Below are 23424 nucleotides of genomic sequence, written 5' to 3' on the forward strand. Positions count from 1 at the left end.
ATTTTACTATATAAGTAAGTGCTCTGCTAAAAATAAAGGGAGTTCCTGCCATCTTTTCTCCCACCTCATCAATGCATGCTCAGAGTGAAAGATCAAGCTGGTCTTGATTCTTCAGATGATTGGGAAATCCTAGGTCCTAGGTAGGCTCTGTAGCCGAGTGAACTAGTTGTGCACAACAAACCGGCGCCCAACGTGGGGGCTGCACTGAAGATACAGAGAGTAAGACAGCTGCATGAAACAGTTGGGACACGTCTGGATAAAGAAGACGCAACACCCACATCAAGACACCGAGGTCTGTTGGAGCCAGGCAGCCTCCTTGTGAGAGGTCTCTGAATCGTATCCCGTTGCAAGACTACGGAGTGGTAAGAGAATTTCTTACCATGAGGCAAAATGTAGGTAAACTCTCAGATAAGGAACAAAATGTTAGAGTAATATATCAAGTGATCAAGGAACAGGGGTGCTCGGTAACTCCCAAGAAAATAAGAGTTTCTAGACATTATTGATATAACATCTCCATGGCTTCCAAGGGAAGGGAGTTTAGATTTAGAACCATGGAAGATAGTGGGGGAACAACTGACAGAATTTTATAATACCAAAGGCCCGAAATCAGTTCCCCTGGACACTTTCACTATATATAATCTTATAAAAATGGGCTCACAAGCTGACATACAGGGCGAGAAGAGAAAATTCCCTGCCTGTACTCAAACTTCTTCGTTGTGCTCACCTAACAATAGTAGAGCAGGCTCTCCTGAGAGAGAGAACAGACCTAAGATTTATAGGTTATATCCTGACTTAGCTGAAGCTTCAAAACCCCCTCCACACTCTCCATACCCTGAGCTGTTAGATAGACTCAAGCAGCATTACGAGAGGTCCCTATACAACTACAGATTGTTTTGCCTTTTATAAAAACCAAAACCTTAAGAAAGATTTTGCCTGGTTTTAGAATACCATGGAAAGAAAAGATAAAATAAAATAAAAATAGTATTATTTCATTTGTGTAGGGAATTTCTGACAAGTTTCTCGCTTTTGGATTCTCCCTGTCATTTTGTTCTATGTTTGTCTGTGTCTGTGTGAATGATGGTCTGTGATTAATGTATAATTTATTTGATCTTTCACTGCCAGGCAGCCAAGGGCTGCAACTGGATTCTGAAATGCTGATAGTGACTTTCTCCCCTTCCCCCTCCCTAATACCAGCCACATTCCCGGGAGCAGGTGGATGGGGGAGAGAATGGGAGAAAAAGTACTTCATTATTTAGGTATAATTTGACAAAAGGCAAGAAAGTTTAAGCATACAGGAATAAAGAAAAGTATGGATAGAAAGAATAATATAATCTGTTTGCATGAATAGCAGGAATAGATGATTTGAGAGTAAAAGATTTGGAAACTTTTGGAGAAAAAATTCTCTTTCTTTTTTGCATTCTAAGGCTCTGGCCAAAGCTTTGGGTGTAAGATTGAAAGATTATGTTGAAAAATATTCTCTTCCTTTCTCTGAATTCCAACCCTGGCCAGGTTGGGGTGGGGGAGAAAGAGGGAGAAGATAAGGAGGACGAGTTTCCTCTTCAGATCAAAAAGAAAAGTTTTTAAGTATTGGAACACAATCTAAAGATAATTTAGTTCATTCACATTAGCAATATGCATGTTTCAAGTTTTAAAAAATCTAGTCTCATTACAAATTGGTACACTTTTATGTGTTATGTCAAGCAATTTTTAATAATTTAGATGTTATTAAAATGTGAACTAAAAGAAACTGAAAGGTAGTGAGATAACTGTGTAAATTCAGCTAAATTATTTTATCAAGTCCGGTTAATCTTGTTCTATGATTTTTTATAACTGTCATTTAGAAAATCAGGTATTTCTGTCTTTACCTATGATTAAAGAACAGCTTAGAGCTAAAACAATTTAACTATCACTCAGGAAAATTACCAAATTGTTAACTAAGTTATTTGAAGTTACTGTTTTAAAGTTAAGACCTAGAATTTTTAATTACTTCTGAGAGAAAAGGAGGGGCACAAGGCAATTCCCTTAACTTTGTAAGCTTGCCAAAAGCTCCTACCAGCTGTGTGCCAAGGTCGTCTGCTCTGAGAAAAGAATTTGTTTATGTTATTGAGTTCCTAAACAATTCATTTAGCTTACTGAGAAATTGCAACTTTATATAAATAATTTCTAATAATTGGCTTTCTCACCAAGACAAGTTTAAATGTGGGAAAGAAAGGATGTTAAGTAAAATTTCTTATATATGTGAGACCTAGTAAATCTTTATTGCTTATTGCATTTCTATGAAAATAATTAACTGTATCTGGCTTTAAGCCATAATCAGTGAAACTTACTGCTTGAGGTAAAAGACTCTTAGAACTATAATTAATTTTGTTTTGAGTTTGAATTTGGGTATAGTTGTCTCATTAAATCAGTATTTCCCATTTTTCCTATTGTGATCCTTTAAGGAGGAATGTTTCTTACCATGTGCCGAAATTTTGTTCATAACACTATTAAACTTGTTAGTCAGAAATATTCCCAGACAAAAATAATTTATTATATGGATGATAAACTTTGCAGTTGTCCTACTACTACCAAACTCTCCTTATTAATGCCCAAGTTTTAACAAGCCTTTCAGTCTCATAGATTTATAATTACCCCTGACAAGGTACAAAAGGTATCACCCTTTGCTTACTTTAGGTATATTGTTCTACAGTCTACAAGCATACCACCAAAATGTTACAAATTAATCAAGATTCCTTGATAATTTTTAATAAGTTTCATACAATTTTTAGATATTAATTACTTTTAGCTTGTCTAATAAATCACCACTAATCAATTATTTTAAGATGAATTTAAACTACTAGGATAACAGATAGCTAAAACTCAATTCATTTCCCCTTAATTTGTGGGCGATATTTTACATTTACTGAGAGCTGTTATTTCTCCCCCACTGTTTGTGCTTTTTCTATCCATAAAACTGACAAAATACAAAACGAAATCTAATGAACTTGTTTGGGTTCCTTAAAATTCATCTTTTATTATTGCAAAGTAGTCAGGAAAATTAACGATGCTTTATGACTTCCCAGCCTTTGATAGTTATTGATTTAAAAGATTGCTTTTTTACTATTCCATTACAAAAAGCTAAAAATGATACATTACATGGATGACATTTTATGTGCTCATCCTAATCCTGAAGTGTTAGAAGAAATTTTACAAAAAACACAAGAATTGTTGCAAAGTCATGGGCTTCAAATAGCCCCAGAAAAGATTCAAAAACATCCACCATTTCAATATTTAGGCCATCAAATACTTCAAGAGAAAATAGTTTTACATCCACCAACAACAGACCTACAAAAATTGAAAACACTTAATGATTTTCAGAAAATTATAGGAGATATACAGTGGCTTCGGTCACAGGTTGGCATTCCAAATTATAAATTGATACCCTTGTATGATTGCCTTAAAGGTGATCCTCAATTAGATTCACCCCGGATACTGACCCCTGAGGCAAAGCAAACATTGTTGTATATTCAGGAACAAGTAGTTGGAGCACACAAACAGGATTGATAGGCATGAAAGCGTGGAAGCTTCTATATTTAACACCCCAAATTCTCCAACAGCAGTAATACATCAGAAACAAAGGCTTTTAGAATGGGTATATTTACCATCTCAGTCAAAAAACACTTTAAGTAATTATATGGTCCTGATAGGGGACTTAATACATAAAATTGATAACAGATGTTTAAAATTATGTGGCACGCATCCGGAAGTCATATACCTTCCATTTTCTCAACAAATAATTGAAATGGCAATACAAACAATGCCCAACTGGCAAGTGAATATCAATTTGAAGCTTGTGTATGGAAAACCCCTTAAATATCATGTAATCTTTGAGAATTGGCCTTGGATACAACCCACACATACATCAGGTGAACCCGTATACAGAATTAATGTCTTTACTGATGCCACAAAGATGAATAAGGCTTCTATCTGGTGCCCTAAAAGAAAGGAATTACAGGTGATTAATACACCTTTTACCTCCACACAACAGAATGAATTATATGCTGTCTATTGTGCCTTTCACAAATATAAGGAGCCAATGAATATCATCACAGATAGTAAATATGTAAAAGGAATCCTAAAACACCTAGAGACTGCAATAATAAAAAATACTGGTAATAATATCTGTCAGTTGCTTCATGATATACAACATTATATACAGAATAGGACAGAAAAATTTTATGTTTTGCATGTTCGGTCCCATACTCTTGCTCCAGGACCAATTTTTGAAGGTAATGATTTTGTTGATAAATCTTTAACAATGAATGTGGAAATAGCAAGGAATAGTCATAATCAATTACATTTATCTGCTAGGTCTTTAAGAACTTTATATGGCATAACAAAATCACAAGCACGTGAAATTGTTAAGCGCTGTGCTACTTGTGTGCCTTTTCAGACCCCTTTTCATGTTGATGTACACAACCCCAAGGGACTTACACCTAATGCCTTATGGCAAATGGATGTTACTCATTATTCTCCCTTTGGAAGACAAAAGTATGTTCATGTTTCTATTGATACTTATTCAGGCTTTATTTTTGCTACTGCTCAAGCGGGTGAGGCTGTCCGCTATGTTATTAATCATTTGCTTCATTGTTTTTCTTTCGCTGGCCCACCTCAATGCTTAAAGACTGATAATAGTCCTGCATATATTTTGCAGGGTTTTAAAAAGTTTTGTACTGAGTTCTCTATTAGTCATACTACTGGCCTTCCTTATAATCCTCGTGGTCAGGCCATAGTTGAACGTGCCAATCGTACATTAAAGATGGTGCTCCAAAAACAAAAAGGGGGAGCTAAGGGATCCCCGTGGCATCAATTAAACACTGCACTCTATACTATAAATTATTTAAAATTCGACAGTTGTAACCTCTCTCCTGCAATGAAATATCTGGCAGGAAATGACAACAGTACTAGTGACACCACTAAATCAAACAAATTCCTTTTTCCTAAACACAATATGAAAGTCATGTGGAGAGACGTTGATGGTGTCTGGCAGGGCCCAGGGCAAGTGCTAACCTGGGGGCAAGGGTTTGTTCTTATTTTCACAGGTGATGGAGAACTTTGGGTCAGAACGAAGGATGTCCACATTATCCATTCAGAAGGGACAAGGCAAGCAGAAAAGAAAACACAGACCAGCCAGGAATCAAAGGAGTCAAAAGAATAAGAAGAAGGCACTACACGAACTTGTAACCAAGCTGTGACTCTTGTTATTGTGGCAGTGGTACAGAACACAGCAGCAGAGACAGGAAATACAACAAGATGGACTTTTGTGACAAAATCACCACGGCCAAGACTGGCTACATGGGGAGAGACAATACCTGAGGTTATTTTACAAGAGAATGCACCTGCAGGATTGGGGAAGGAACTTAATTTTACACCTCAAAAGAATGGGTCAATTACAGTAAAGTTTAATTTTCAAAGATTGGTATGAGTCACGTTCTGATCATATTTTTGGAATTTGGCCAAAGAAATCAATTAGCAATTGTTAGGAAGAAGAGATGTATTTCATGTGTAGTGTTAGGTGTATCACTTATAGCTATTATAACTGCTTCTGTATCTTTATCTCAATCTATATCTATCGCAAGAAATGAAATGGTTCAAGCTGATTTTATGAATCAATTAACTCGCAATGTATCAAAGGGTTTTCAAGCACAAAAAAGGATAGATGAGGGATTTTACCACATACTTGAGGGAATGAAGGAAACCATTATTGAAATAGATGATGAATTGGATATTTTAGAATATAGAACACATTTGAAATGTGATTATAGGTATGAATTTATTTGTCTTACCAATGTTAAATACAATGACTCCCAATGGGATTGGCAGAGAATACATAAACATCTGAATGGGCTGTTTGGGAATTCTACTGTTGCATTGGATATTGATGATTTATACAAAATTGTTGATGATATTGTGAAGGCGGCGGATGAAGGTTTGATGCCAGATAAGACTGCCCAACATATACTTGATTGGATAGATAAAATCCATAACCCTTTTGATAACCTTGGACATTGGTTTATATCTCTATTGTCTTCCTTATTGCCATTATGTTTGATATTGCTGGCCATGCTGTGTTTTGGACCGTGTTTGCTCAGGTGCATTGCTAATCGGATAAAGGACCTTGGGACTGAGCTTCATATGCTCCGTCTCCAGCAAAAACAAAAAGGAGGAATTGTTGGGGATCTGTAAGGATGTAGAGGGCCACAAGCTGTTCATGAGGTCTCACTGATGGGCGGAGGCCCCACTCGGGGTGACTGATCTATGGGCAAGTTGCCTGGTTCGGTGCTCCGTCCTATGCATCTCTAACTTCCCTTGTTACTCATTAGTCATTAACAGTATATTTGTAATTGGTGGTAGGTAAGTGCACGGACTGTGCATGCACTGTCCTTGAGCACAGCATGGGTTATACGTCATTGTAACTTGAGAAAGAGTTCCTGTTATTTTACTATATAAGTAAGTGCTCTGCTAAAAATAAAGGGAGTTGCTGCCATCTTTTCTCCTGCCTCATCAATGCATGCTCGGAGTGAAAGATCAAGCTGGTCTTGATTCTTCAGATGTTTGGGAAATCCTAGGTCCTAGGTAGGCTCTGTAGCCGAGTGAACTAGTTATGCACAACAGCAAAACAGAAATCAGAGAAAGTACACATAGGAGAACATATACCAGACAATGCAGAGTGAAGGAGCTCTCCACTGGGAATGAGATAACTGTTCCACCAAGAGAAAGTCCAAGGTCTCATCTAAGAGGAAATTCCCCAGAGTCTCTAGTACAGCAAAGCTGGGGATAGGGACGTGGTGGAGACATTGCCAGCTCCTCCCAGAGGAGTCACCTTCTTCCCTGAGTCTTTTTTTTTTTTAGTAACCTGAGATAGGGTGGCATCGTCCATCTTCTCTCAAAGCCAGAAGCCAGAAGCCCCCAGTGACTGGAAGGACTCACAGACAAACTCAAAGAGCCTAGCATTCTCCTCTTTCCCACTCCTACTATCACCCTCAATCAACTCTGTGCCCCATTCCCCCCATGCAGGCATGGGACCTTGATCTCTACCAACAAGGAGAGAATCTCATATTAATAGGTTTGGGGACTTAGATTGTATGTCCAAAACAAAACCCATTACTTTTACTAAATTTCCAAATTTGGAATTCCAATGTCAAATTCAAAAAATTTCCAAATTTTCCAAAATTTTTCAGAAAAACTTCCAATTCCAGAAAATTAATTTTAGGGGTACTAATAACAAAAACAGTGGCTAGCATTTATATAACACTTCAAAATTTGCAAAGTACCTTACAAATATTATCTCGTTTTATGCTTACAAGAACCTTAAGAGGTAGGTACCTGACTCAAGGTCCAAGGCTGTATACACTGAGCTATCTTCCAAGCCTATCACTCATCAATGTTTGAAACTTTCACGTTAACCTTAACTTTTCATTGTCCTGTATCCCACATGAAGCAGTCAAGTAATGGAATAGATAGAACACTGAGTTCACCTCAGACACTTACAGGCTGTGTGACTCTGAGGCAAGTCATTTAACCTCTGCCTCAGTTGCCTGAACTGTAAAATAAGGATAATAAAAGCATCTCCCTCCCAGGGTTGTTGTGAGGATCAAGTGAGATGACATTTTTAAAGTACCTGGCACATAGTAGGTGTTTAAAAAATGCTTGCTCCCTTCCACTTCTCCCATATACACAATCAGTTGTCAAGTTTTATCGATTCTACCTCCATTTCCTTCTCTCTACTCACATGGTCACCACTCTGGTTCAGTTGCTCATCTCCTCTTCTTACCTAAACTATTGCAGTAACTAACTTCCTCTTTCCCATTCACTGCCCTTTGCCAAAACACACCAACTTTATTAACAGAAAAGCACTTCCTAAAGCCATTTGGCTTCCTCCATGGTTTTCCTGCCTTGTATCTCTCTCCTCTTTGATCTTTCCTTCACAACATTTGCTGAAGTGATTTTCCTAAAGCACAGGTCTGACTCAAGAGGCTCTAGGATAAACTACAAACTCCTGTCTTTGGCATTTAAAGCACTTTATTTACAACCTGGCTCCATCCTACCATTCCAGCGTCATTATACATCATTCCCCCTCGTGTACTCTATGACCCAGCCAAACTGACCTTCATATCATTCCCCATACACAATTCTCTGTCTCCCATCTCCCCACCTTTGCACTGGCTGTATACCCCAATCCTGGAATTCATTCCCTTCTCACCTCTTTCTCTTGGAATTCCTAATTTTCTTTGAAACTTGGCTTAAGCACTACTTTCTAAATGAAGCTTTTCCTGATCACCCCAGTTGCCCCCCTCCAAAAAAAATCACCCTGTATTTATTTCATACATACTATACAAGTACATGATGTTGCCCCCAACAGAATTCAAGTTCCTTGAGGGGATGACATTTTTCCTTTTTGTTTTTGTATCCTCAGTACCTAGCACAGTGTCTGATACAGAAGAAATACTTAATAAATGCGATGGATTGATTACAACATTAAGGTGAACTATTATTGGTAATAATATGATTTTTCTTAAAATAATAGGGAGGGGCTTAGTAAATGGTATTTGGCCATGAATAGTTTTGGCTCAGAAGAGAATTGTGGAAGCATCTTCTTCCTTTTGCTAGAGAGGTGAGAGACCAGAGATATAGAGCCTTTTATGCTTAGCTTTTTCCTTTATTACAAGGGAGGGCTTATTTGGAGGATTGGGGTATATTCAGAAACAAATGTGGTAGAAAGATAAAAACTATTAATGTAACTTATTTAATTTTTTAAAAAGATTTTACGTCAAGAAATTAGAGTCAGAGTCAGGAAATCCCCTGATTCAAACTTGCTTTAGACAATAACTGGCTATGTGTCTATGGGCAAGTTCAACTGATTAATCAATAAACATTTATTAAGGACCTACTATGTGCCAGGCACTGTGCGAAAAGCTGGAGATACAAAAAGAGTCAAAAGATAGTCTCTGTCCTCTAGGAGTTCACAATCACTTCTTTGGGTCTCAGTTTCTTCATTTGTAAAAGAAGGATAATAATACTAGTAGTGCCCATGTCACAATATATAAGACTTCTTTTGGAAGACCTAGTGAGATAATATCTAAGCACAACCTCCTGCTTCTCCTCCTGGCAGGAATCAAAGTCTTCCTTGAAGAAGGGTGGGCAGAGGAGATTCTAGGGATACCCTTGCTTTCCTATAAGCCACATCTTGATAGACCCAAGTGGATACACATTAACCTGCATGGACAAAATACAACACACACACACACACACACACACACACACACACATTACATAAGCCAAACAGAGATTTATGTTTGATACTGGAGGCAATAGAGAGCCACTGTAATTGATTGAGGGAGAGGGAAGTTGGCATTGCCAGATTTGGGTGTTAGGAAGATCAATTTGACAGCTGAGTGGAGGGCAGACTGGAGTGGGGAGAGATTTGAGGCAGGGAGATTAACCAGCAGATAATTGAAATGGTCCAGGAGTGACTGAGATGATGAAGACGCTCTATATGAGAGGTGCTGTAAAAATAGAAATGGAGAGATGAAAGAATGAAGAGTTAAGGACGACACCTACATTTTGAATCTAAGTGAATGAGAGGTTGGTGGTGCTCTCCATATTATTAAGAAAGTTAGGAAGATGAAGTCATTTGGAGGAAAAGATGATGAGTTCCATTTTGGACATGTTGGTTATGAGACATTCAATTTATGATGTCCAAAAAGCAGTTGGTGATATGAATCTGGAGAGTAGGAGGAAGTTCAGGCCTAGATAAGTATGATACGAATCCTAGAGATAATCATTTAAACCACAGGAGTTGATGAGATCCCCAAGTGATAGACGAAGGAGAGAAGACTGCTAAGAATACAGCCTTGATGGATAATCGTGGTTAATGGTTGTGATCTGGATGAAGATCTAGCAAAGGATACTGAAGGGGTGGTTCACAAGGAAGAAGGAGAACCAAGATAGAGTAATATCATGAAAACCTAGAGAGAAGACAGTATCAAGGAGAAGAGAGTGATTGTACAAAAGGCTACAGAGAGGTCAAGAGGGATAAGGACTTAGAAAAGACCATTAGATTTAAGAGATCTTAGGTAACTTTGGAGAGAGCAATTTCAGTTGAGTTGATGAGACTGGAAGCCAGACTTTAGAAAGTTAAGAACAGAGTAAGAGGAATGGCTGAGTCCATAGGAATTTGAAAATCTTAAATTTTAGGGTTCTGTGAGTCCACACTCCTAAAATTGTATCTCCAAAGCCACCACTGATGAGTTTACCTTTAATAGTCAAACATTAGACACAATTAGTTCAAAGCAAAGATATTTACTAAGGTTACATGGTAATAATATATTATAGATTATATCACAATATATAATTTGTATATAAAATGAAATTAAAAATAATATAAATAATAAAATAAAATAACACAAAATCATAGTAGCTACAAAATATTTCTCCCATAAACTAAGGGGACTCACTTTCTCACAAATACACACACCATCTGTCGGAAGAATGGGAACAAATTTAAAATACAACGATAGTACTCTTGTAGGGAACACACAGGACCAAGACAACTCTTGCTTCCATTATGGTAGAGCCTTCATTGCCATTTTCTCCTTTTGTAGTCCTTCAGCTACCACTCATTGAGAGCAGCATCTCTGCTGCATGCTTTCTCAACTGGAATTCCAGGGTCTATTTCTTTCCAAAAGTTTAACTCTCATTTGCCAGGTTAGTTCTCTCTGGAGTACATATTCTGTTTTCTCCCTTGCTGCCATATTCCTTGAATTTACTTCTTGTTGCCTCTCTGTGTGTGTGCCCATCTGCAGAGTGTGTCTCTGCTCTCTTAGTTGGGTCCCAAATTCCCTTGTTGAACTGACTATAGATTCTCAAACTGGTGTCCAAAGTAAAAGAGAAAATGTTCTCTTCTCCCATGCTCTGGTATAGGCACAGACAGTGATCTCCTCCATTAGGTTGCTTCCACCTTGAACTTTTTCTCAAAGCTGGTGACTTCAGCTTTTAAAAAGGCCATCAGTAGCATGGCCAATCCTAGGTTCCCCTTCTGATTAAAGGTATAACAAGGTATCAGCATGCTTGCACTTCATTAATAATATATCTATATATCATATCTATAATATAATGTAATATATATAATATATCTATAACTTACTACCTCTTTTATACTGGGAAGCTTGGAGGAGGGAAACAATTAAACCCTGCTCCCACCTATAAAAAATACATATCTATCTAGAAATCATCCCTGCTTTTGTCCTTTATTTTCCTTTTTGTTTTTTTGCTAGGCAATGGGGTTATGTGTGACTTGCCCAGGGTTACACAGCTAGTAAGTGTCAAGTGTCTGGGGCCGCATTTGAACTCAGGTCCTCCTGAGTCCAGGGCTGGTGCTCTCTCCACCTCGCCACCTAGCTGCCCCCTGTCCTTTATTTTCAAAGAGGAAGGACCAATGAATTCACAGGTATGTGATATTGGATTTAAGCGAGGCAAAGTCGCAAAATCATCAGCCTCACTCTCTCTTCCAGGGTCATCTAAGTCTAGTGGCAAAACAATAGTCCGGATGACTGGTGATGGCCCTGGATGCAGAGGATGAGCTTGGTGTCTCTGATGTCTGACCAAGGTCTAAACACTACAGCAACTGCTTCAGCTGCTTTCACGGCCTTTGGAACAAAATTGTTCTCATCTGCCCATTCCAAGGCAGAGAGTCTTCACATGCTTGGGGTAGATATCCCCCTAACTTACCAATCAATATCTATTTAAAACCAAGAGCAAGCATTAATTATAATGAGAATAAACTTGAAGCCTTTCCAGTAAGATCAGGAGTGAAGCAAGGATGTCCGTCATCACCACTATTATTCAATATTGTACTAGAAATGCTAGCTATAACAATAAGACAAGAAAAAGAAATTAAAGGAATAAAAATAGGCAATTGGGAAACAAAACTATCACTCTTTGCAGATGATATGATGGCATACTTAGTGAACCCTAGAGAATCAACTAAAAAATTAGTTGAAACAATTAACAACTTCAGCAAAGTTGCAGAATATAAAATAAACCCACACACTTTATTAGCACCAAGCAGCAAGAGATAGAAAGAGAAATTCCATTTAAAATAATGACAGACAATATAAAATACTTGGGAGCCTACCTGCTAAGACAAACTCAAGGATTATATAAACACAATTACAAAACACTTTTCACAGAAACAAAGACAAATCTAAACAATGGGAGAAATGCTAATTGCTCATGGGCAGTCTGAACCAATACCATTAAAATTACAATTCTACCAAAGTTAATTTACTTATTCAGTGCCATACTAGTCAAACTATGAAAGAATTATTTTATAGAGTTAGAAAAAATCATGACAAAACTCATCTGAAAGAACAAAAGATCAAGAATATCAAGGGAATCGGTGAGAAAAGAAATGTAAAGGAAGATATTCTAGCAGTACCAGATGTCAAACTGTATTACAAAGCAGTAATCATCAAAACAACCTGATACTGGCTAAGAAATAGAGTCATGAATCAATGGAATTGATTAGGTATGCAATTCAAAGTAGTAAATGACTATAGTAATCTAAAACTTGATAAACTCAAAGATCCAGGCTTTGGGGAGAACTCATGGTTGACAAAAATTGTCAGAAAAACTGGAAAGCAGTTTGCAGAAACCAGACATAGACCATCTCACACCATATATCAAGACAAAGTCAAAATGGATACATGATTTAGACATAGAAGGTGATATCATAAGTAAATTAGAGTAGTATGGAAAAATGTAACCTGTCAGATCTATGGATAAGGGAAGAGTTTATGATCAAATAAGAAATAAAGAGCATAATGGGAAGTAAAATGAATAATTTTGATTATATGAAGTTAAAAAGCTTTTATACAAATAAAACTAATTCAGCCAAAAGTAGAAAGAAGACAGAAAACTGGGGGGAAATTTTTACAGTAAGTTTCTCTGATAAAGGCCTCATTGGGAACTGAGCCAAATTTGTAAAAATAAGAGCCATTCCACAGTTGAAAAATGGTCAAAGGATATGAACAGCTTGCAGAACAAGAAATCAAAAGTTATCTCTAATCATATGAAAAAAATGCTCTAAATTACTAAATTACTATTGATTGGAATATACCAATCTGATTGGCTAATATGATAAAAAAAAAGAGGAAAATGACAAATGTTGGAGATGTAGAAAAATCGGGACACTAATGCATTGTTGGTGAAGCTGTGAACTGATGCAACCCATTGTGGAGAATAATTTGGAACTAAGCCCAAAGAGCTATACAACTATGTATATCCTTTGACCCAGCTTTGCATCACAAAGAGAAGAAAATGGGAAAAGACTGATATGTACAAAAATATTTATAGTGGTGATTTTTGTGGTGGCAAAGAATTGGAAATTGACAGGAAACTGATTAAAATAGAAATTGATTGGGGAATGGCTGAACAAGTTGTGGTATAGGATTGTGCTGGAATACTATTGTGCTATAAGAAATGAGGAAAACCTGGGAAGACATATATGAACTGATGCAAAGTGAAGTGAGCAGAACCAGGAAGGAAAACTTTGTACACTGTTGTTGTCATTGTTGTTTGTCCTTCCTTCTGGAAGAGGACCTCACAGCACTATTGTAAGGATGATCAACTGTGAAAGACTTTGCAACTCTGATCAAGACAATGACCCAAGACAATTCCAAAGGAACTGTGATGAAAACCACTACTCACCTTGAGAGAGAGAACTGATGAACTCTGAATGCAGATTGAAGCATACTTTTTCTACTCTCTGTTTTTATTGTTTGTGTTTTATTTTGCAACATGGCTAATGTGGAAATGTGTTTTGCATGATTTCACATGTATAATTGATATAAAATTGATTGATTTTTTAAGGAGGGGTAAGGGGAAGAAGGGAGGGAGGGAGAGAATGTAAACTCAAATTTTTTTAAAAAAGATTGTTAAAAGTTTTTTACATGTAATTGGGAAATATTTAACTAAATAAATAAAAATAATTTTTAAAAAGAGTCCCTACACTCTGATGGGAAAAACAACATACGAACAAATATAGGCAAACTATGTACAGGAAAAATAGGAAATAATTAACAGGGAAGGCAATGTGATTAAGAGGGGTCAGGTAGGGCTTGGCTGCCTGTAAAAGTTGGGATTTTAATTGGGACTTAAAGAAAGGTAGGGATTTAGGGGGAAAGATAATAAACATGTTGAGTTTAAGATGTGTCTGTCTGTTTCTGTATCTATCTCTGTGTCTGTCGGTCGCTGTGGCCGTCTGTCTGCCTGCCTAGAACTGTACCCAGGCACGGGATTCTACTCTCCCTACCCTGCCCGATGCTCTATGGAACCGTCCACACGCCACCATCCCCACCCCCATCCTCTCCAGCCCAAATGGAACAGTCCAGCTTCGCCTAGCCGGTCTGGTCTTCTTGGCCATGTGATCGCCAGCTCGTTGCCCCGAGCGACTGGCGGCGGTTTGTTTTCAAACCCCGGACTCTCCCACTTGGAGCTCCGGCCGGGAGCGGGGGCGCGCTACCGGCGGCCGAGCTTCCCCGCCAGTCCCCGGCCTGCTTTTCGACCGCTGCTCCCCCCTTTGGCGGCGGGTCAGGGGCGCGATGGTGCGGTCCAGTCTCCTGGCGGACGCGCGGAGCGGTCGGGCGGCAGAAGCAGCTTCAGCGTCAGGGCAGGTGGTCGGAGTGGGGTGGAGGTGAGGGCTGGCTGTCGAGGAATTAGGGGTCACCAGGGGCCTTAGGGACAGTGTATCCGTCGGGAGGAAACTGAGGCCCACAGAGGGCGAGCGACTAGTCCAGAATCATACAGGGAGGAGGGGGCGGAGCTGGAGCTCCCAGCCTGTGCGTCCTCTTAGCTCTTCGGCAGCAGCCAAGTAGGGTAGTGGAGGGAGGAGAGTGTCCTGGGGACTCCTCTGTAAGCAGGGCCAGAGCAAGGAAACAGCCCACCCCTGGACCCCAGACTCATCCCTTTGAGGACTTAGGGAGACTCTGACTCATCCTTACGTAGTGCATAGAGTGCCTGGTTTGGGGTCAAGCCGAGTTCCAATCTCTGCTACTTAATACCCCTTCTGGGCCTCAGTTTCCTCACCTGTAAAAAGAAGAGGGTGGACCAGGTGACCCCTAAGGTCCCTTCTGCCTCTGGGGGATTTGCTCAGCTTCCCAATGGCCCACCTTTCTGGGGGGGCGGGGAAGGGGGGAAGGGGTGCGAGTGCCGCGGATGCGATACAACCTGGGCTGGAACTTGGACACGGTAGCCTTTCTGTGTCTATCTGAAAGCAACCTCTCACCGCTTTTCTCTCCATCCCCAGATAACACCGTTAGGATGCCAGACGTCCAGAAAATTGATGCGCAGAATGGTGATGCCACAGAAGGCCAGAATGGGGCCTGTAACACTGCAGTACCAGGCTCCTATCTGGAAAACAACAGCGGCCGCCCAGATCAGACTGCTTGTATGTCTAGGATTTCTGTCCATCACGAGGTTTCTTGGTCAAGGCACTGACTCAGTGCTTCACCTGGCTTTTAATAATGAGATAATGAAGGAAGAAGTGCCTTTTCAAGGGGGCATCTGTGCCAATCGCCACTTTCACCCATTTAGTTTTTTTTTCTTTCCTCTTCCTTGGTTTTCCTCTATTTTATCCCCATTTTCGTTTTTTTCTCTTAATTTGTCTTTTTTTTTCCTTTTTCCTAGTATGAGGATTTCAGTGCTTATTGATTAGTAGTACAGATCTAAAAAGTTTTGATCTTTTCTAGAGAAAAAGGTAACCTGTAATTATCTGAGGTTGATAGCCCAGTACAGTTGATTCAGAGCTCAGAAAATATTCCCTTCTCTCCAAAACTAGCCGTAGCTAAATCTTTTTTATTGTGGTAGCTTTGAAAAAGCCTAAATCTTATGAGAATAAAAATATCTTGGGCCATTCTCCAAACGGAGTATCTCTAATAGTGTTTAGTTAACACAAGAACTAACAATTTCACTTAGTTTTAGCTGACTCTCAGGCTAGCCCTCTCTACACTACATTGCTTACTATATAATATACACAGATTTTTATGTGTATGTTGTTAGGCCTGTTAGACCCTTCTATACCTTTCCATATGTAAATGAAGGTCATTTGGTATTTTGTTTTGACAGGTTAAATTAAACCTCAGGCTTGTCTTCTCCAGATGAAACAACATCTTCCTTTTTTGTGTGATGGTTTACTAGATGGCCCCTTCCAACTTTCAGATTCAGTGATTCTGTAATCTGCCTGTCAGGTTTGCCAACTGTAGCAAATATCTGAACCTGAGCTAAAAATGTAAAGACTTGAGAAAATCAAGCTTGAATTCATGAAATTGTAAAGGTATTAATTGTCCCCCAGATGAGTTGAATTATACTTCTGGATTTTTTTGTTTTGTTTTTTTATGTGGCCACTTGGTGTCACTACTAGATCACAGGAAACAACTAACTCAGCATTTATTGGGTTGTGGTGCGCTGGAACATCCATAACCATAGTGGTTTTCCAAAAAGCTTGGCTAGAAATTGACTTTCTAAATTGACCCTATAGGGGAAATTGCTATTTAAAGGAATGCAATGGTGAATCCTCATATAAAGCAAATGATATTTTTATAAAATTCATCAAGTTTTTTTTTCATTAAGTTCAAATGTCTATGTTTTGGTTTTGTTTAAACCAAGACACACCAATACCTGACTTTCTTAATGGGTGAGCATTTTCTTATTGAAGGATAATGAGTGATTTAAGAATGAAGGGCAGCATTGTCACATTAGTGAGACTTGGTTTTTAGTTAGTTGCTTTTTTTTCCCCATAAAGATTATGCTACTGCGTAAATGGAAATTAGTAACCTATAGGACTTCAAATGTTCAGCAGGCTATTTGTGATGCAGGAGATAGTTGGAGGGCATGGTGCATGGTGGGAATACTATTGTCACTCTCCAGAGGAAAAATGGAAAGAAAAAATTCTTCTAGTCCTTTTGAATACTTTACAAACTCTAAAATGCTTTCTATTCCAATAATTCTGGTGTCATATTATTATACTACTATTACTGTACTTTGATCATCTAGTAATGATAGATAACATTTTAAGGTCAAAAATATCTTTCCTCAAGCCGGGATTAACTCTTATGCCAGGTACTCTGGTGGCTGATTCCATTCCACTCAGCAGACATAGCCATCTTCTAGCCTACAGCTGAAGTCAAACTGTTAGGGTACAGCTACAACAGAAGGCAGCTGTGGGACAAAAATGGACTTATATTATGGCAAGTAGAGGTCAAAATCTAAACTTTCATATAGGTTTTTCTACCTCCAAATGAATATTCTATGCACTCATGAATAAAATATTAAGGCAAATTTTTATTTGCTTATAAAAATCTGTTTACCATTAACTCTCCTTTATCTCATAATATACATATACAAACTCTTTTTTGAATATGTAATTGTTTTAGGCTGGACCTAGATTTCATCACTATAGGGAACATCCTGTATAGAAATTTTCTTCACTGAGGCAGACTGGCTACTTATCTTTAGCTCATGGTCTTAAGGAGTTAATTGCTTGGAGTTCAGAGAGGTTAAGTCAATTATTTGTGGATGGTCACATAGTTAGTATGGTTAAAGGCAGGTCCTGAACCCAGGTCTTCCCAAGACTAGCCTTCACTACACCATGCTGCCTTTCTTTATGTATAATACTGCTATTAAATCCCTGGAAAGAGAACTAGGAACATGTATACAGACTTGCTCTAACTTGTGACTCTAGTGATAAGGGAGTGCTCTTATCTATAACCTAACTTGATGTAGTATTTATATGTACTTTTTTATTATGTTCCTATCATAATGGTAGGCATCATTTCACCAGTTAAAATATTTATACTATTCTGTGTATTTGATCTTGCCACACTATGTTACTAATTTCCATTTAAGCACCACTTTATCCTGTATTTGCATAGTTCTTTTCTGGGGCTACTGAATTCTGATGTACTTCATAAAATCTCTAAGTTAGAAGGGAAGAACACAGAAGTCATCTCATCCAACCCCTTCTCTTTTTTTTAAAAATTTTTATATTTTTTCCTGATTACATGTAAAAACAATTTTTAATGTTTGTTTTTTTAAAAGTTTTGAGCTCCAGATCCTCTCCTTTTTTCCTACCCCTCCTTGCTCCTTGAGAAGACAAGCAATTTAATATAGATTATACATGTGCAGTCATGCAAAACATATTTCCATATTAGCCATATTGCACAGGAAAACACAGACCAAAAAAAAACCCCAAGAAAAATAAAGTAAAAAAAAAGTGTGTTTCAGTATGCGTTCAGGTTCCATCAGTTCTTTCTCTGGAGGTGAATAGCGTTTTTCATCGTAAGTCCTTCAGAATTGCCTTGGATCGTTGGATTGCTGAGAACAGCTAAGTCATTTTGCAGTTGATGATCATGATAATGTTGTTACTATGTACACTGTTCTCTGGCTCTGCGCATTTCATTTGACGTGAGATCGTCTTAAGTTTTTCTGGGTTTTTTTAAAAAATCATCCTGCTCAGCTTTTCTTATAGCAACATAGTATTTCATCACAATCACGTACCAGAGTTTGTTCAGCCTTTCCCCATTTGATGGGCATCCCTTCAATGTCCAATTCTTTGCTGCCACAAAAAGAGCTGCTATAAATATTTTTTGTATATATAGGTCCTTTCCCTTTTTTAAAATTTCTTTTGGATATAGACTTTGTAGTGGTATTGCTGGGTCAAAGGGTATGCAGTTTTATAGCTCTTTAGACTTAGTTCCTAATTGTTCTCCGCAGTGGTTGGATCAGTTCACAGTTCCACCAACAGTGCATTAGTGTCTCAATTTTTCCTCAACTCCCTCTCCTCCAACATTTTTTGTTGTTATTTTAGCCACTCTGATAGGTGTGAGATAGTGCCTCAGAAATGTATTTCTTTAATTAATAATTATTTAGAGCATTTTTTCGTATGACTAGAGATAGTTTTGATTTCTTCTGAAAACTGCCTGTTTACATCCTTTCACCAAAGTACCCATTGAGGAATGACTCATATTCTTATTGACTCAGTTCTCTATGTATTTGAGAAATGAGGTCTTTATCAGAGAAACTTGCTATAAAATTTCCCCCTCAGTTTTCTACTTTCCTTCTAATCTTGGCTACATTGGATTTGTTTGTGCAAAAACCTTTTCATTTTATGTAATCAAAATTAATCCATTTTATATCCCATAATCCTCTCTGAATCTTGCTTGATCAAAAGTTCTTCATTATCCATAGATGAGACAGGTAAAATATTCCGTGGTCCCCTAATTTGTTTATGGTATCATCCTCTAAATTGTGTACCCATTTTGACCTTATCATTTTTTTAATTTTTGTTTTGTTTTGTTTTTTGCCTTGGCAGTGGGGTTAAGTGACTTGCCCAGGGTCACACAACTAGCAAGTGTCATGTGTCCAAGGCCGGATTTGAACTCAGATCCTCCTGACTCCAAGGCCAGAGCTTATCCACTGCACCATCTAGCTGCCTCTTGACCGTATCTTAATATACATTCTGAAGTCTTGGTCTGTGTCTGGTTTCTGCCAAACTGCTTTCCAGTTTTTCTAGCAATTTTTATTAGATATTGAGTTCTTGCCCCCAAAGCTTGAATCTTTGGGTTTATTAAACTTTAGATTACTATGGTCATATACTACTGTGTATTGTGTACTTAATCAGTTTCAGTAATCCACTGCTCTATTTCTTAGTAACAGATTGTTTTGATGATTACCATTTTTTTATACAGTTTGATATCTAGTACTGCTAAGCCACCTTCCTTCACGATTTTTTCATTGATTGCCTTGATATTCTTGACTTTTTGTTCTTCCAGATGAGTTTTGTCATGATTTTTTTCTAACTCTATAAAATAATTCTTTCATAGTTTGGGTAGAATTGTAATTTTGATTGTATTGGCTTGACCTGCCCATAAGCAAGTAACATTTCTCCCATTGTTTAGATTTGTCTTTATTTCTGTGAAAAACATTTTGTAATTGTGTTCATATAATATTTGAGTTTGTCTTAGCAGGTAGGCTCTCAAATATTTTATATTGTCTGCCGTTATTTTAAATGGGATTTCTCTTTCTGTTTCTTGCTGCTGGGTTTTGTTGGTAGTATATAGAAGTGCTGATGGTTTATGTAGGTTTATTTTATATCCTGCAATTTTGCGGAAATTGTTGATTGTTTCATCTAATTTTTTAGTTGATTTCTGCAAAGAGTGATAGTTTTGTTTCCTAATTGCCTGTTTTTATTCCTTTAATTTCTTTTTCTTGTTTTATTGCTATAGCTAGCATTTCTAGTACAATATTGAATAATAGTAGTGATAATGGACATCCTTGCTTCACCCTTTATCTTATTGAGAAGCTTTCTAGTTTACTTATTTTAAGGAGAACTCAATTTATTCCTATGGTTTCTAGTGTTTTTAATAGGAATAAGTTTTGTATTTTGTCAAAAGCTTTTTCTTTATCTATTGAGATAATCATGTGATTTTTGTTGTTTTTGTTATTGATATGGTCAATTATGCTGATTGTTTTTCTAATATTGAACCATCCCTGCATAATTTTCATTGCATTCTGATCTCAAAAGGACGCATTTAATATTTCTGCTTTTCTGCATTTGATTGTGAGGTGGTGGTTGTTGTGTTTTGTGTGTGTGTGTGTGTGTGTGTGGTGTGTAGGTGCCATGTACTGCTGAAAAAAGATATATTCCTTTCTATTCCCTTTCCATTTTCTCCAGAGGTTATCATATCTAACTTTTCTAAAATTCTATTCATCTCCTTAACTACTTTCTGGTTTATTTTTTGGTTAAATTTATCTAGTTCTGAGAGGGGAAAACTGAGGGCCCCCACTAGTATAGTTTTACTGTCCATTTCCTTCTGAAACTTTCATTTTCTTCAGTGAGCTTTTGTGCCTTTTTCCATGTGGTCATGTCTACTTTTTTAGTTCTGCTCTTCATTGTATTTTTTTGACCTTTTATACAACTAGGCTGATTTTTTATTTTCTCCAGGTTTTTTTTTTTTGGTGCCTCCTTTACCAAGGTGTTGACTCTCTTTTCATAATTTTCTTGCATCACTCTCATTTCTTTCCCCAGTTTTTCCTCTACTTCTCTTATTTGATTTTTAAAATATTTTTTGAGCTCTTCCAGGAATTCTTTTTTTTTTTTTTGAGGGGGTGAGGGCTGTCACCAGTTCACATTTTTCTTTGAAGCTTTTCTTGTAGCTGTTTTGACTTCATTGTTTTCCTCTGAGTTTGTGTTTTGATCTTCCCTGTCACCATAGTAGTGTTCTCTGGCTGAGTTCTTTTTTGTTTGTTTGCTCATTTTTCCAGTCTGTTTCTTGACTTTTAATTTTATGTTAAGGCTGGGCTGTGCTCCTGGGTGGAGTGGGTACTGTCCTAAGCTTCAGGTTTTTAATTCTGCTGTTTTCAGAGCTAGTTCTGGGGGGAGGTCTATAGGTTTTCAGTTCTTCCAAAGTGGTGTGATTTAAGGTGAGGTGTGATCACTGCTCTTCTGGCCTGTGCGTAAACACAAGCATTCTTCTCTGCCTTGGAACTGTGACCAGGACCCTAGGTCCTGGGGCCTCAAGAGCTAAAGAGGTAGTGCTCCTCATCCTGGACTGCAAGCCAGAACTGCATATTGGCAGTATGACAGAATTCTGTACCCAGTACCAGCCAAAGGTCCTCCGTAACCTCCTTCTTACCGGCTGTCTGACCTCCTTCCCCTCTGTGTATTGACAGCTCCCAGAGCGGCTTCTGCTGCTGCTGAACTGCCTCCATGTCCTGTGCTGCACCATTCGTGCTGGGCTCCCAGTCTGACCACTACCCCGCTGATACAGACCTTTGCTGCCTACCTTTTAAGTTCCTCTGGGCTCAAAAAATTGTTTTACCCCATCCTTTTGGTTGTTCTGCCATTACAGAATTCAGTTTGAATTGTTATTTTAAAGTTGTTTAGAGGAGAATTTGGGAGAGCTCAGGTGTGTCTCTGTCTTTACTCTGCCTTCTTGGTTCCCCCTCCCCCCAACCCCTTCTTGAACAGAAATCAGCTATACTGTTACCAACAGGTAATCCAGCCTTCCTTGAAGATCTCTTGTGGAGGGGAACTCACGACTTTTGGACTGCTCTGATTGTTAGGAAGGGTTCTCTCTCCCTCTCCCTCTCTCCCTCTCCTCTCCTCTCTCCTCTCTCTCTCTCTCTCTCTCTCTCTCTCCCTTTCCTTCTCTCTCTCTCCCTCTCCTCCCTCTCTCTCTCTCTCTCCTTCTCTCTCTTTCCCTCTCCTCTCTCTCTCTCTCCTCTCTTTCCCCCTCTCCCCCCTCTCCCCCCTCTTAACCCCAGCCCCTCCAACCTTGGTTCCTTGGCTTTTTGTGACATTTATTTTTCTGGATTTCACTCCCACAGGTCTTCATCTCCTCTTGCCTGGACTATTGCAGTAGCCTTCCAGTTGGACTCCCTATTTCTGGGTTTTTTCATCCACACAGTTGCCAAAATCATCTTCCTAAAGCATGAATCTTACTTTGTTTCTCCCTTTCTCAAGAATCTTTAGCGACTCCCAGTTACCTCTAGGATTCCTCAGGTTGGTATTTAAAGCCTTTCACAGTTTTTCTCCAGCCTACCTTTCCAGGCTTATTGTAAATGATTCTCCATCATGCACGCTGTGTTCTATGTGGACTGGCCCCCTTACTGTTCTCTGAGCTCTGCATTCCGTTTTCCTTCCCGTGGGGACAGGCTGTACCCCGTGCCTGGCATGTACTTCCACCTCATCTCTGCCTCTTAGAATCCCAAATTCCTTCAAAATTACCGTCCCCGATCTTCTTAGTTGTTAGTGAGCTCTCCCTTCTCTTCAAATTATGATGTTTATCTCCTTATCTAGTTACTTGCATCTCCTCAGAATGTAAGCTTCTTGAGGACAGGGACTGCTTTGTCTTTGTATCCCCAGAGTCTAGCACATACAGTGCTTGACCAGTAGTGGGTGCTAGATAAATTCTTGTTGGATCAGATTTGCTTTGGACCTAAATCTACTGCCGTTTCTGCCCATTATGCCTACTTCTTCTCTTTGGGTCAGCAGAAACAAGCTAATCAGCTTCTAGATGGTAACCCTATATGAACTTGAAGATAACTGTCATGTACACTCCAAGCCTTCTCTACGGCAGGCTAAACCTCCTTAGTCCCTTCAACTGACATTCCCAGTGCCTCTCCCAGCCTAGTCAGATTCTCTTCCTAATTATGGTGCCCAGAAAAAAACACAGTGTTGTCAGTGTGAGTCAGGAGTGAGTACAGGAGGACTCTCACCTCCCTCCCCTGGATACTAAACCTCTCGAGCAGTGCAGCCTCTGATTGGAACTGCTTTGTGTTGCCGTATGACACTGTTGACTTTGAGTCTGCAGGTCACTAAATCCC

General features: G+C 38.6%; 1 protein-coding gene across 2 annotated transcripts in view; it reads left to right on the forward strand.

Annotated features, from left to right (window-relative positions):
• The first annotated feature begins 14510 nt into the window (after positions 1 to 14510).
• TCP11 (t-complex 11) overlaps positions 14511 to 23424 on the forward strand; it is a 43925-nt gene continuing 35011 nt past the window's right edge. The window contains exons 1-2 of one of the 2 annotated variants that reach the window (XM_020999600.2): positions 14511 to 14734; positions 15347 to 15487. In XM_020999600.2, the coding sequence (XP_020855259.1) occupies positions 15361 to 15487 (127 nt within the window). In that variant the 5' untranslated portion in view covers positions 14511 to 14734; positions 15347 to 15360. Of the gene's footprint in view, positions 14735 to 15346; positions 15488 to 23424 lie in introns of those variants that run through there. The other variant, XM_020999602.2, reaches the window with a different exon arrangement.

Source organism: Phascolarctos cinereus, unplaced genomic scaffold, assembly GCF_003287225.1.
Source record: "Phascolarctos cinereus isolate Bilbo 61053 unplaced genomic scaffold, phaCin_HiC Scaffold_5;HRSCAF=322, whole genome shotgun sequence".
Taxonomy (NCBI): Eukaryota; Metazoa; Chordata; class Mammalia; order Diprotodontia; family Phascolarctidae; genus Phascolarctos; species Phascolarctos cinereus.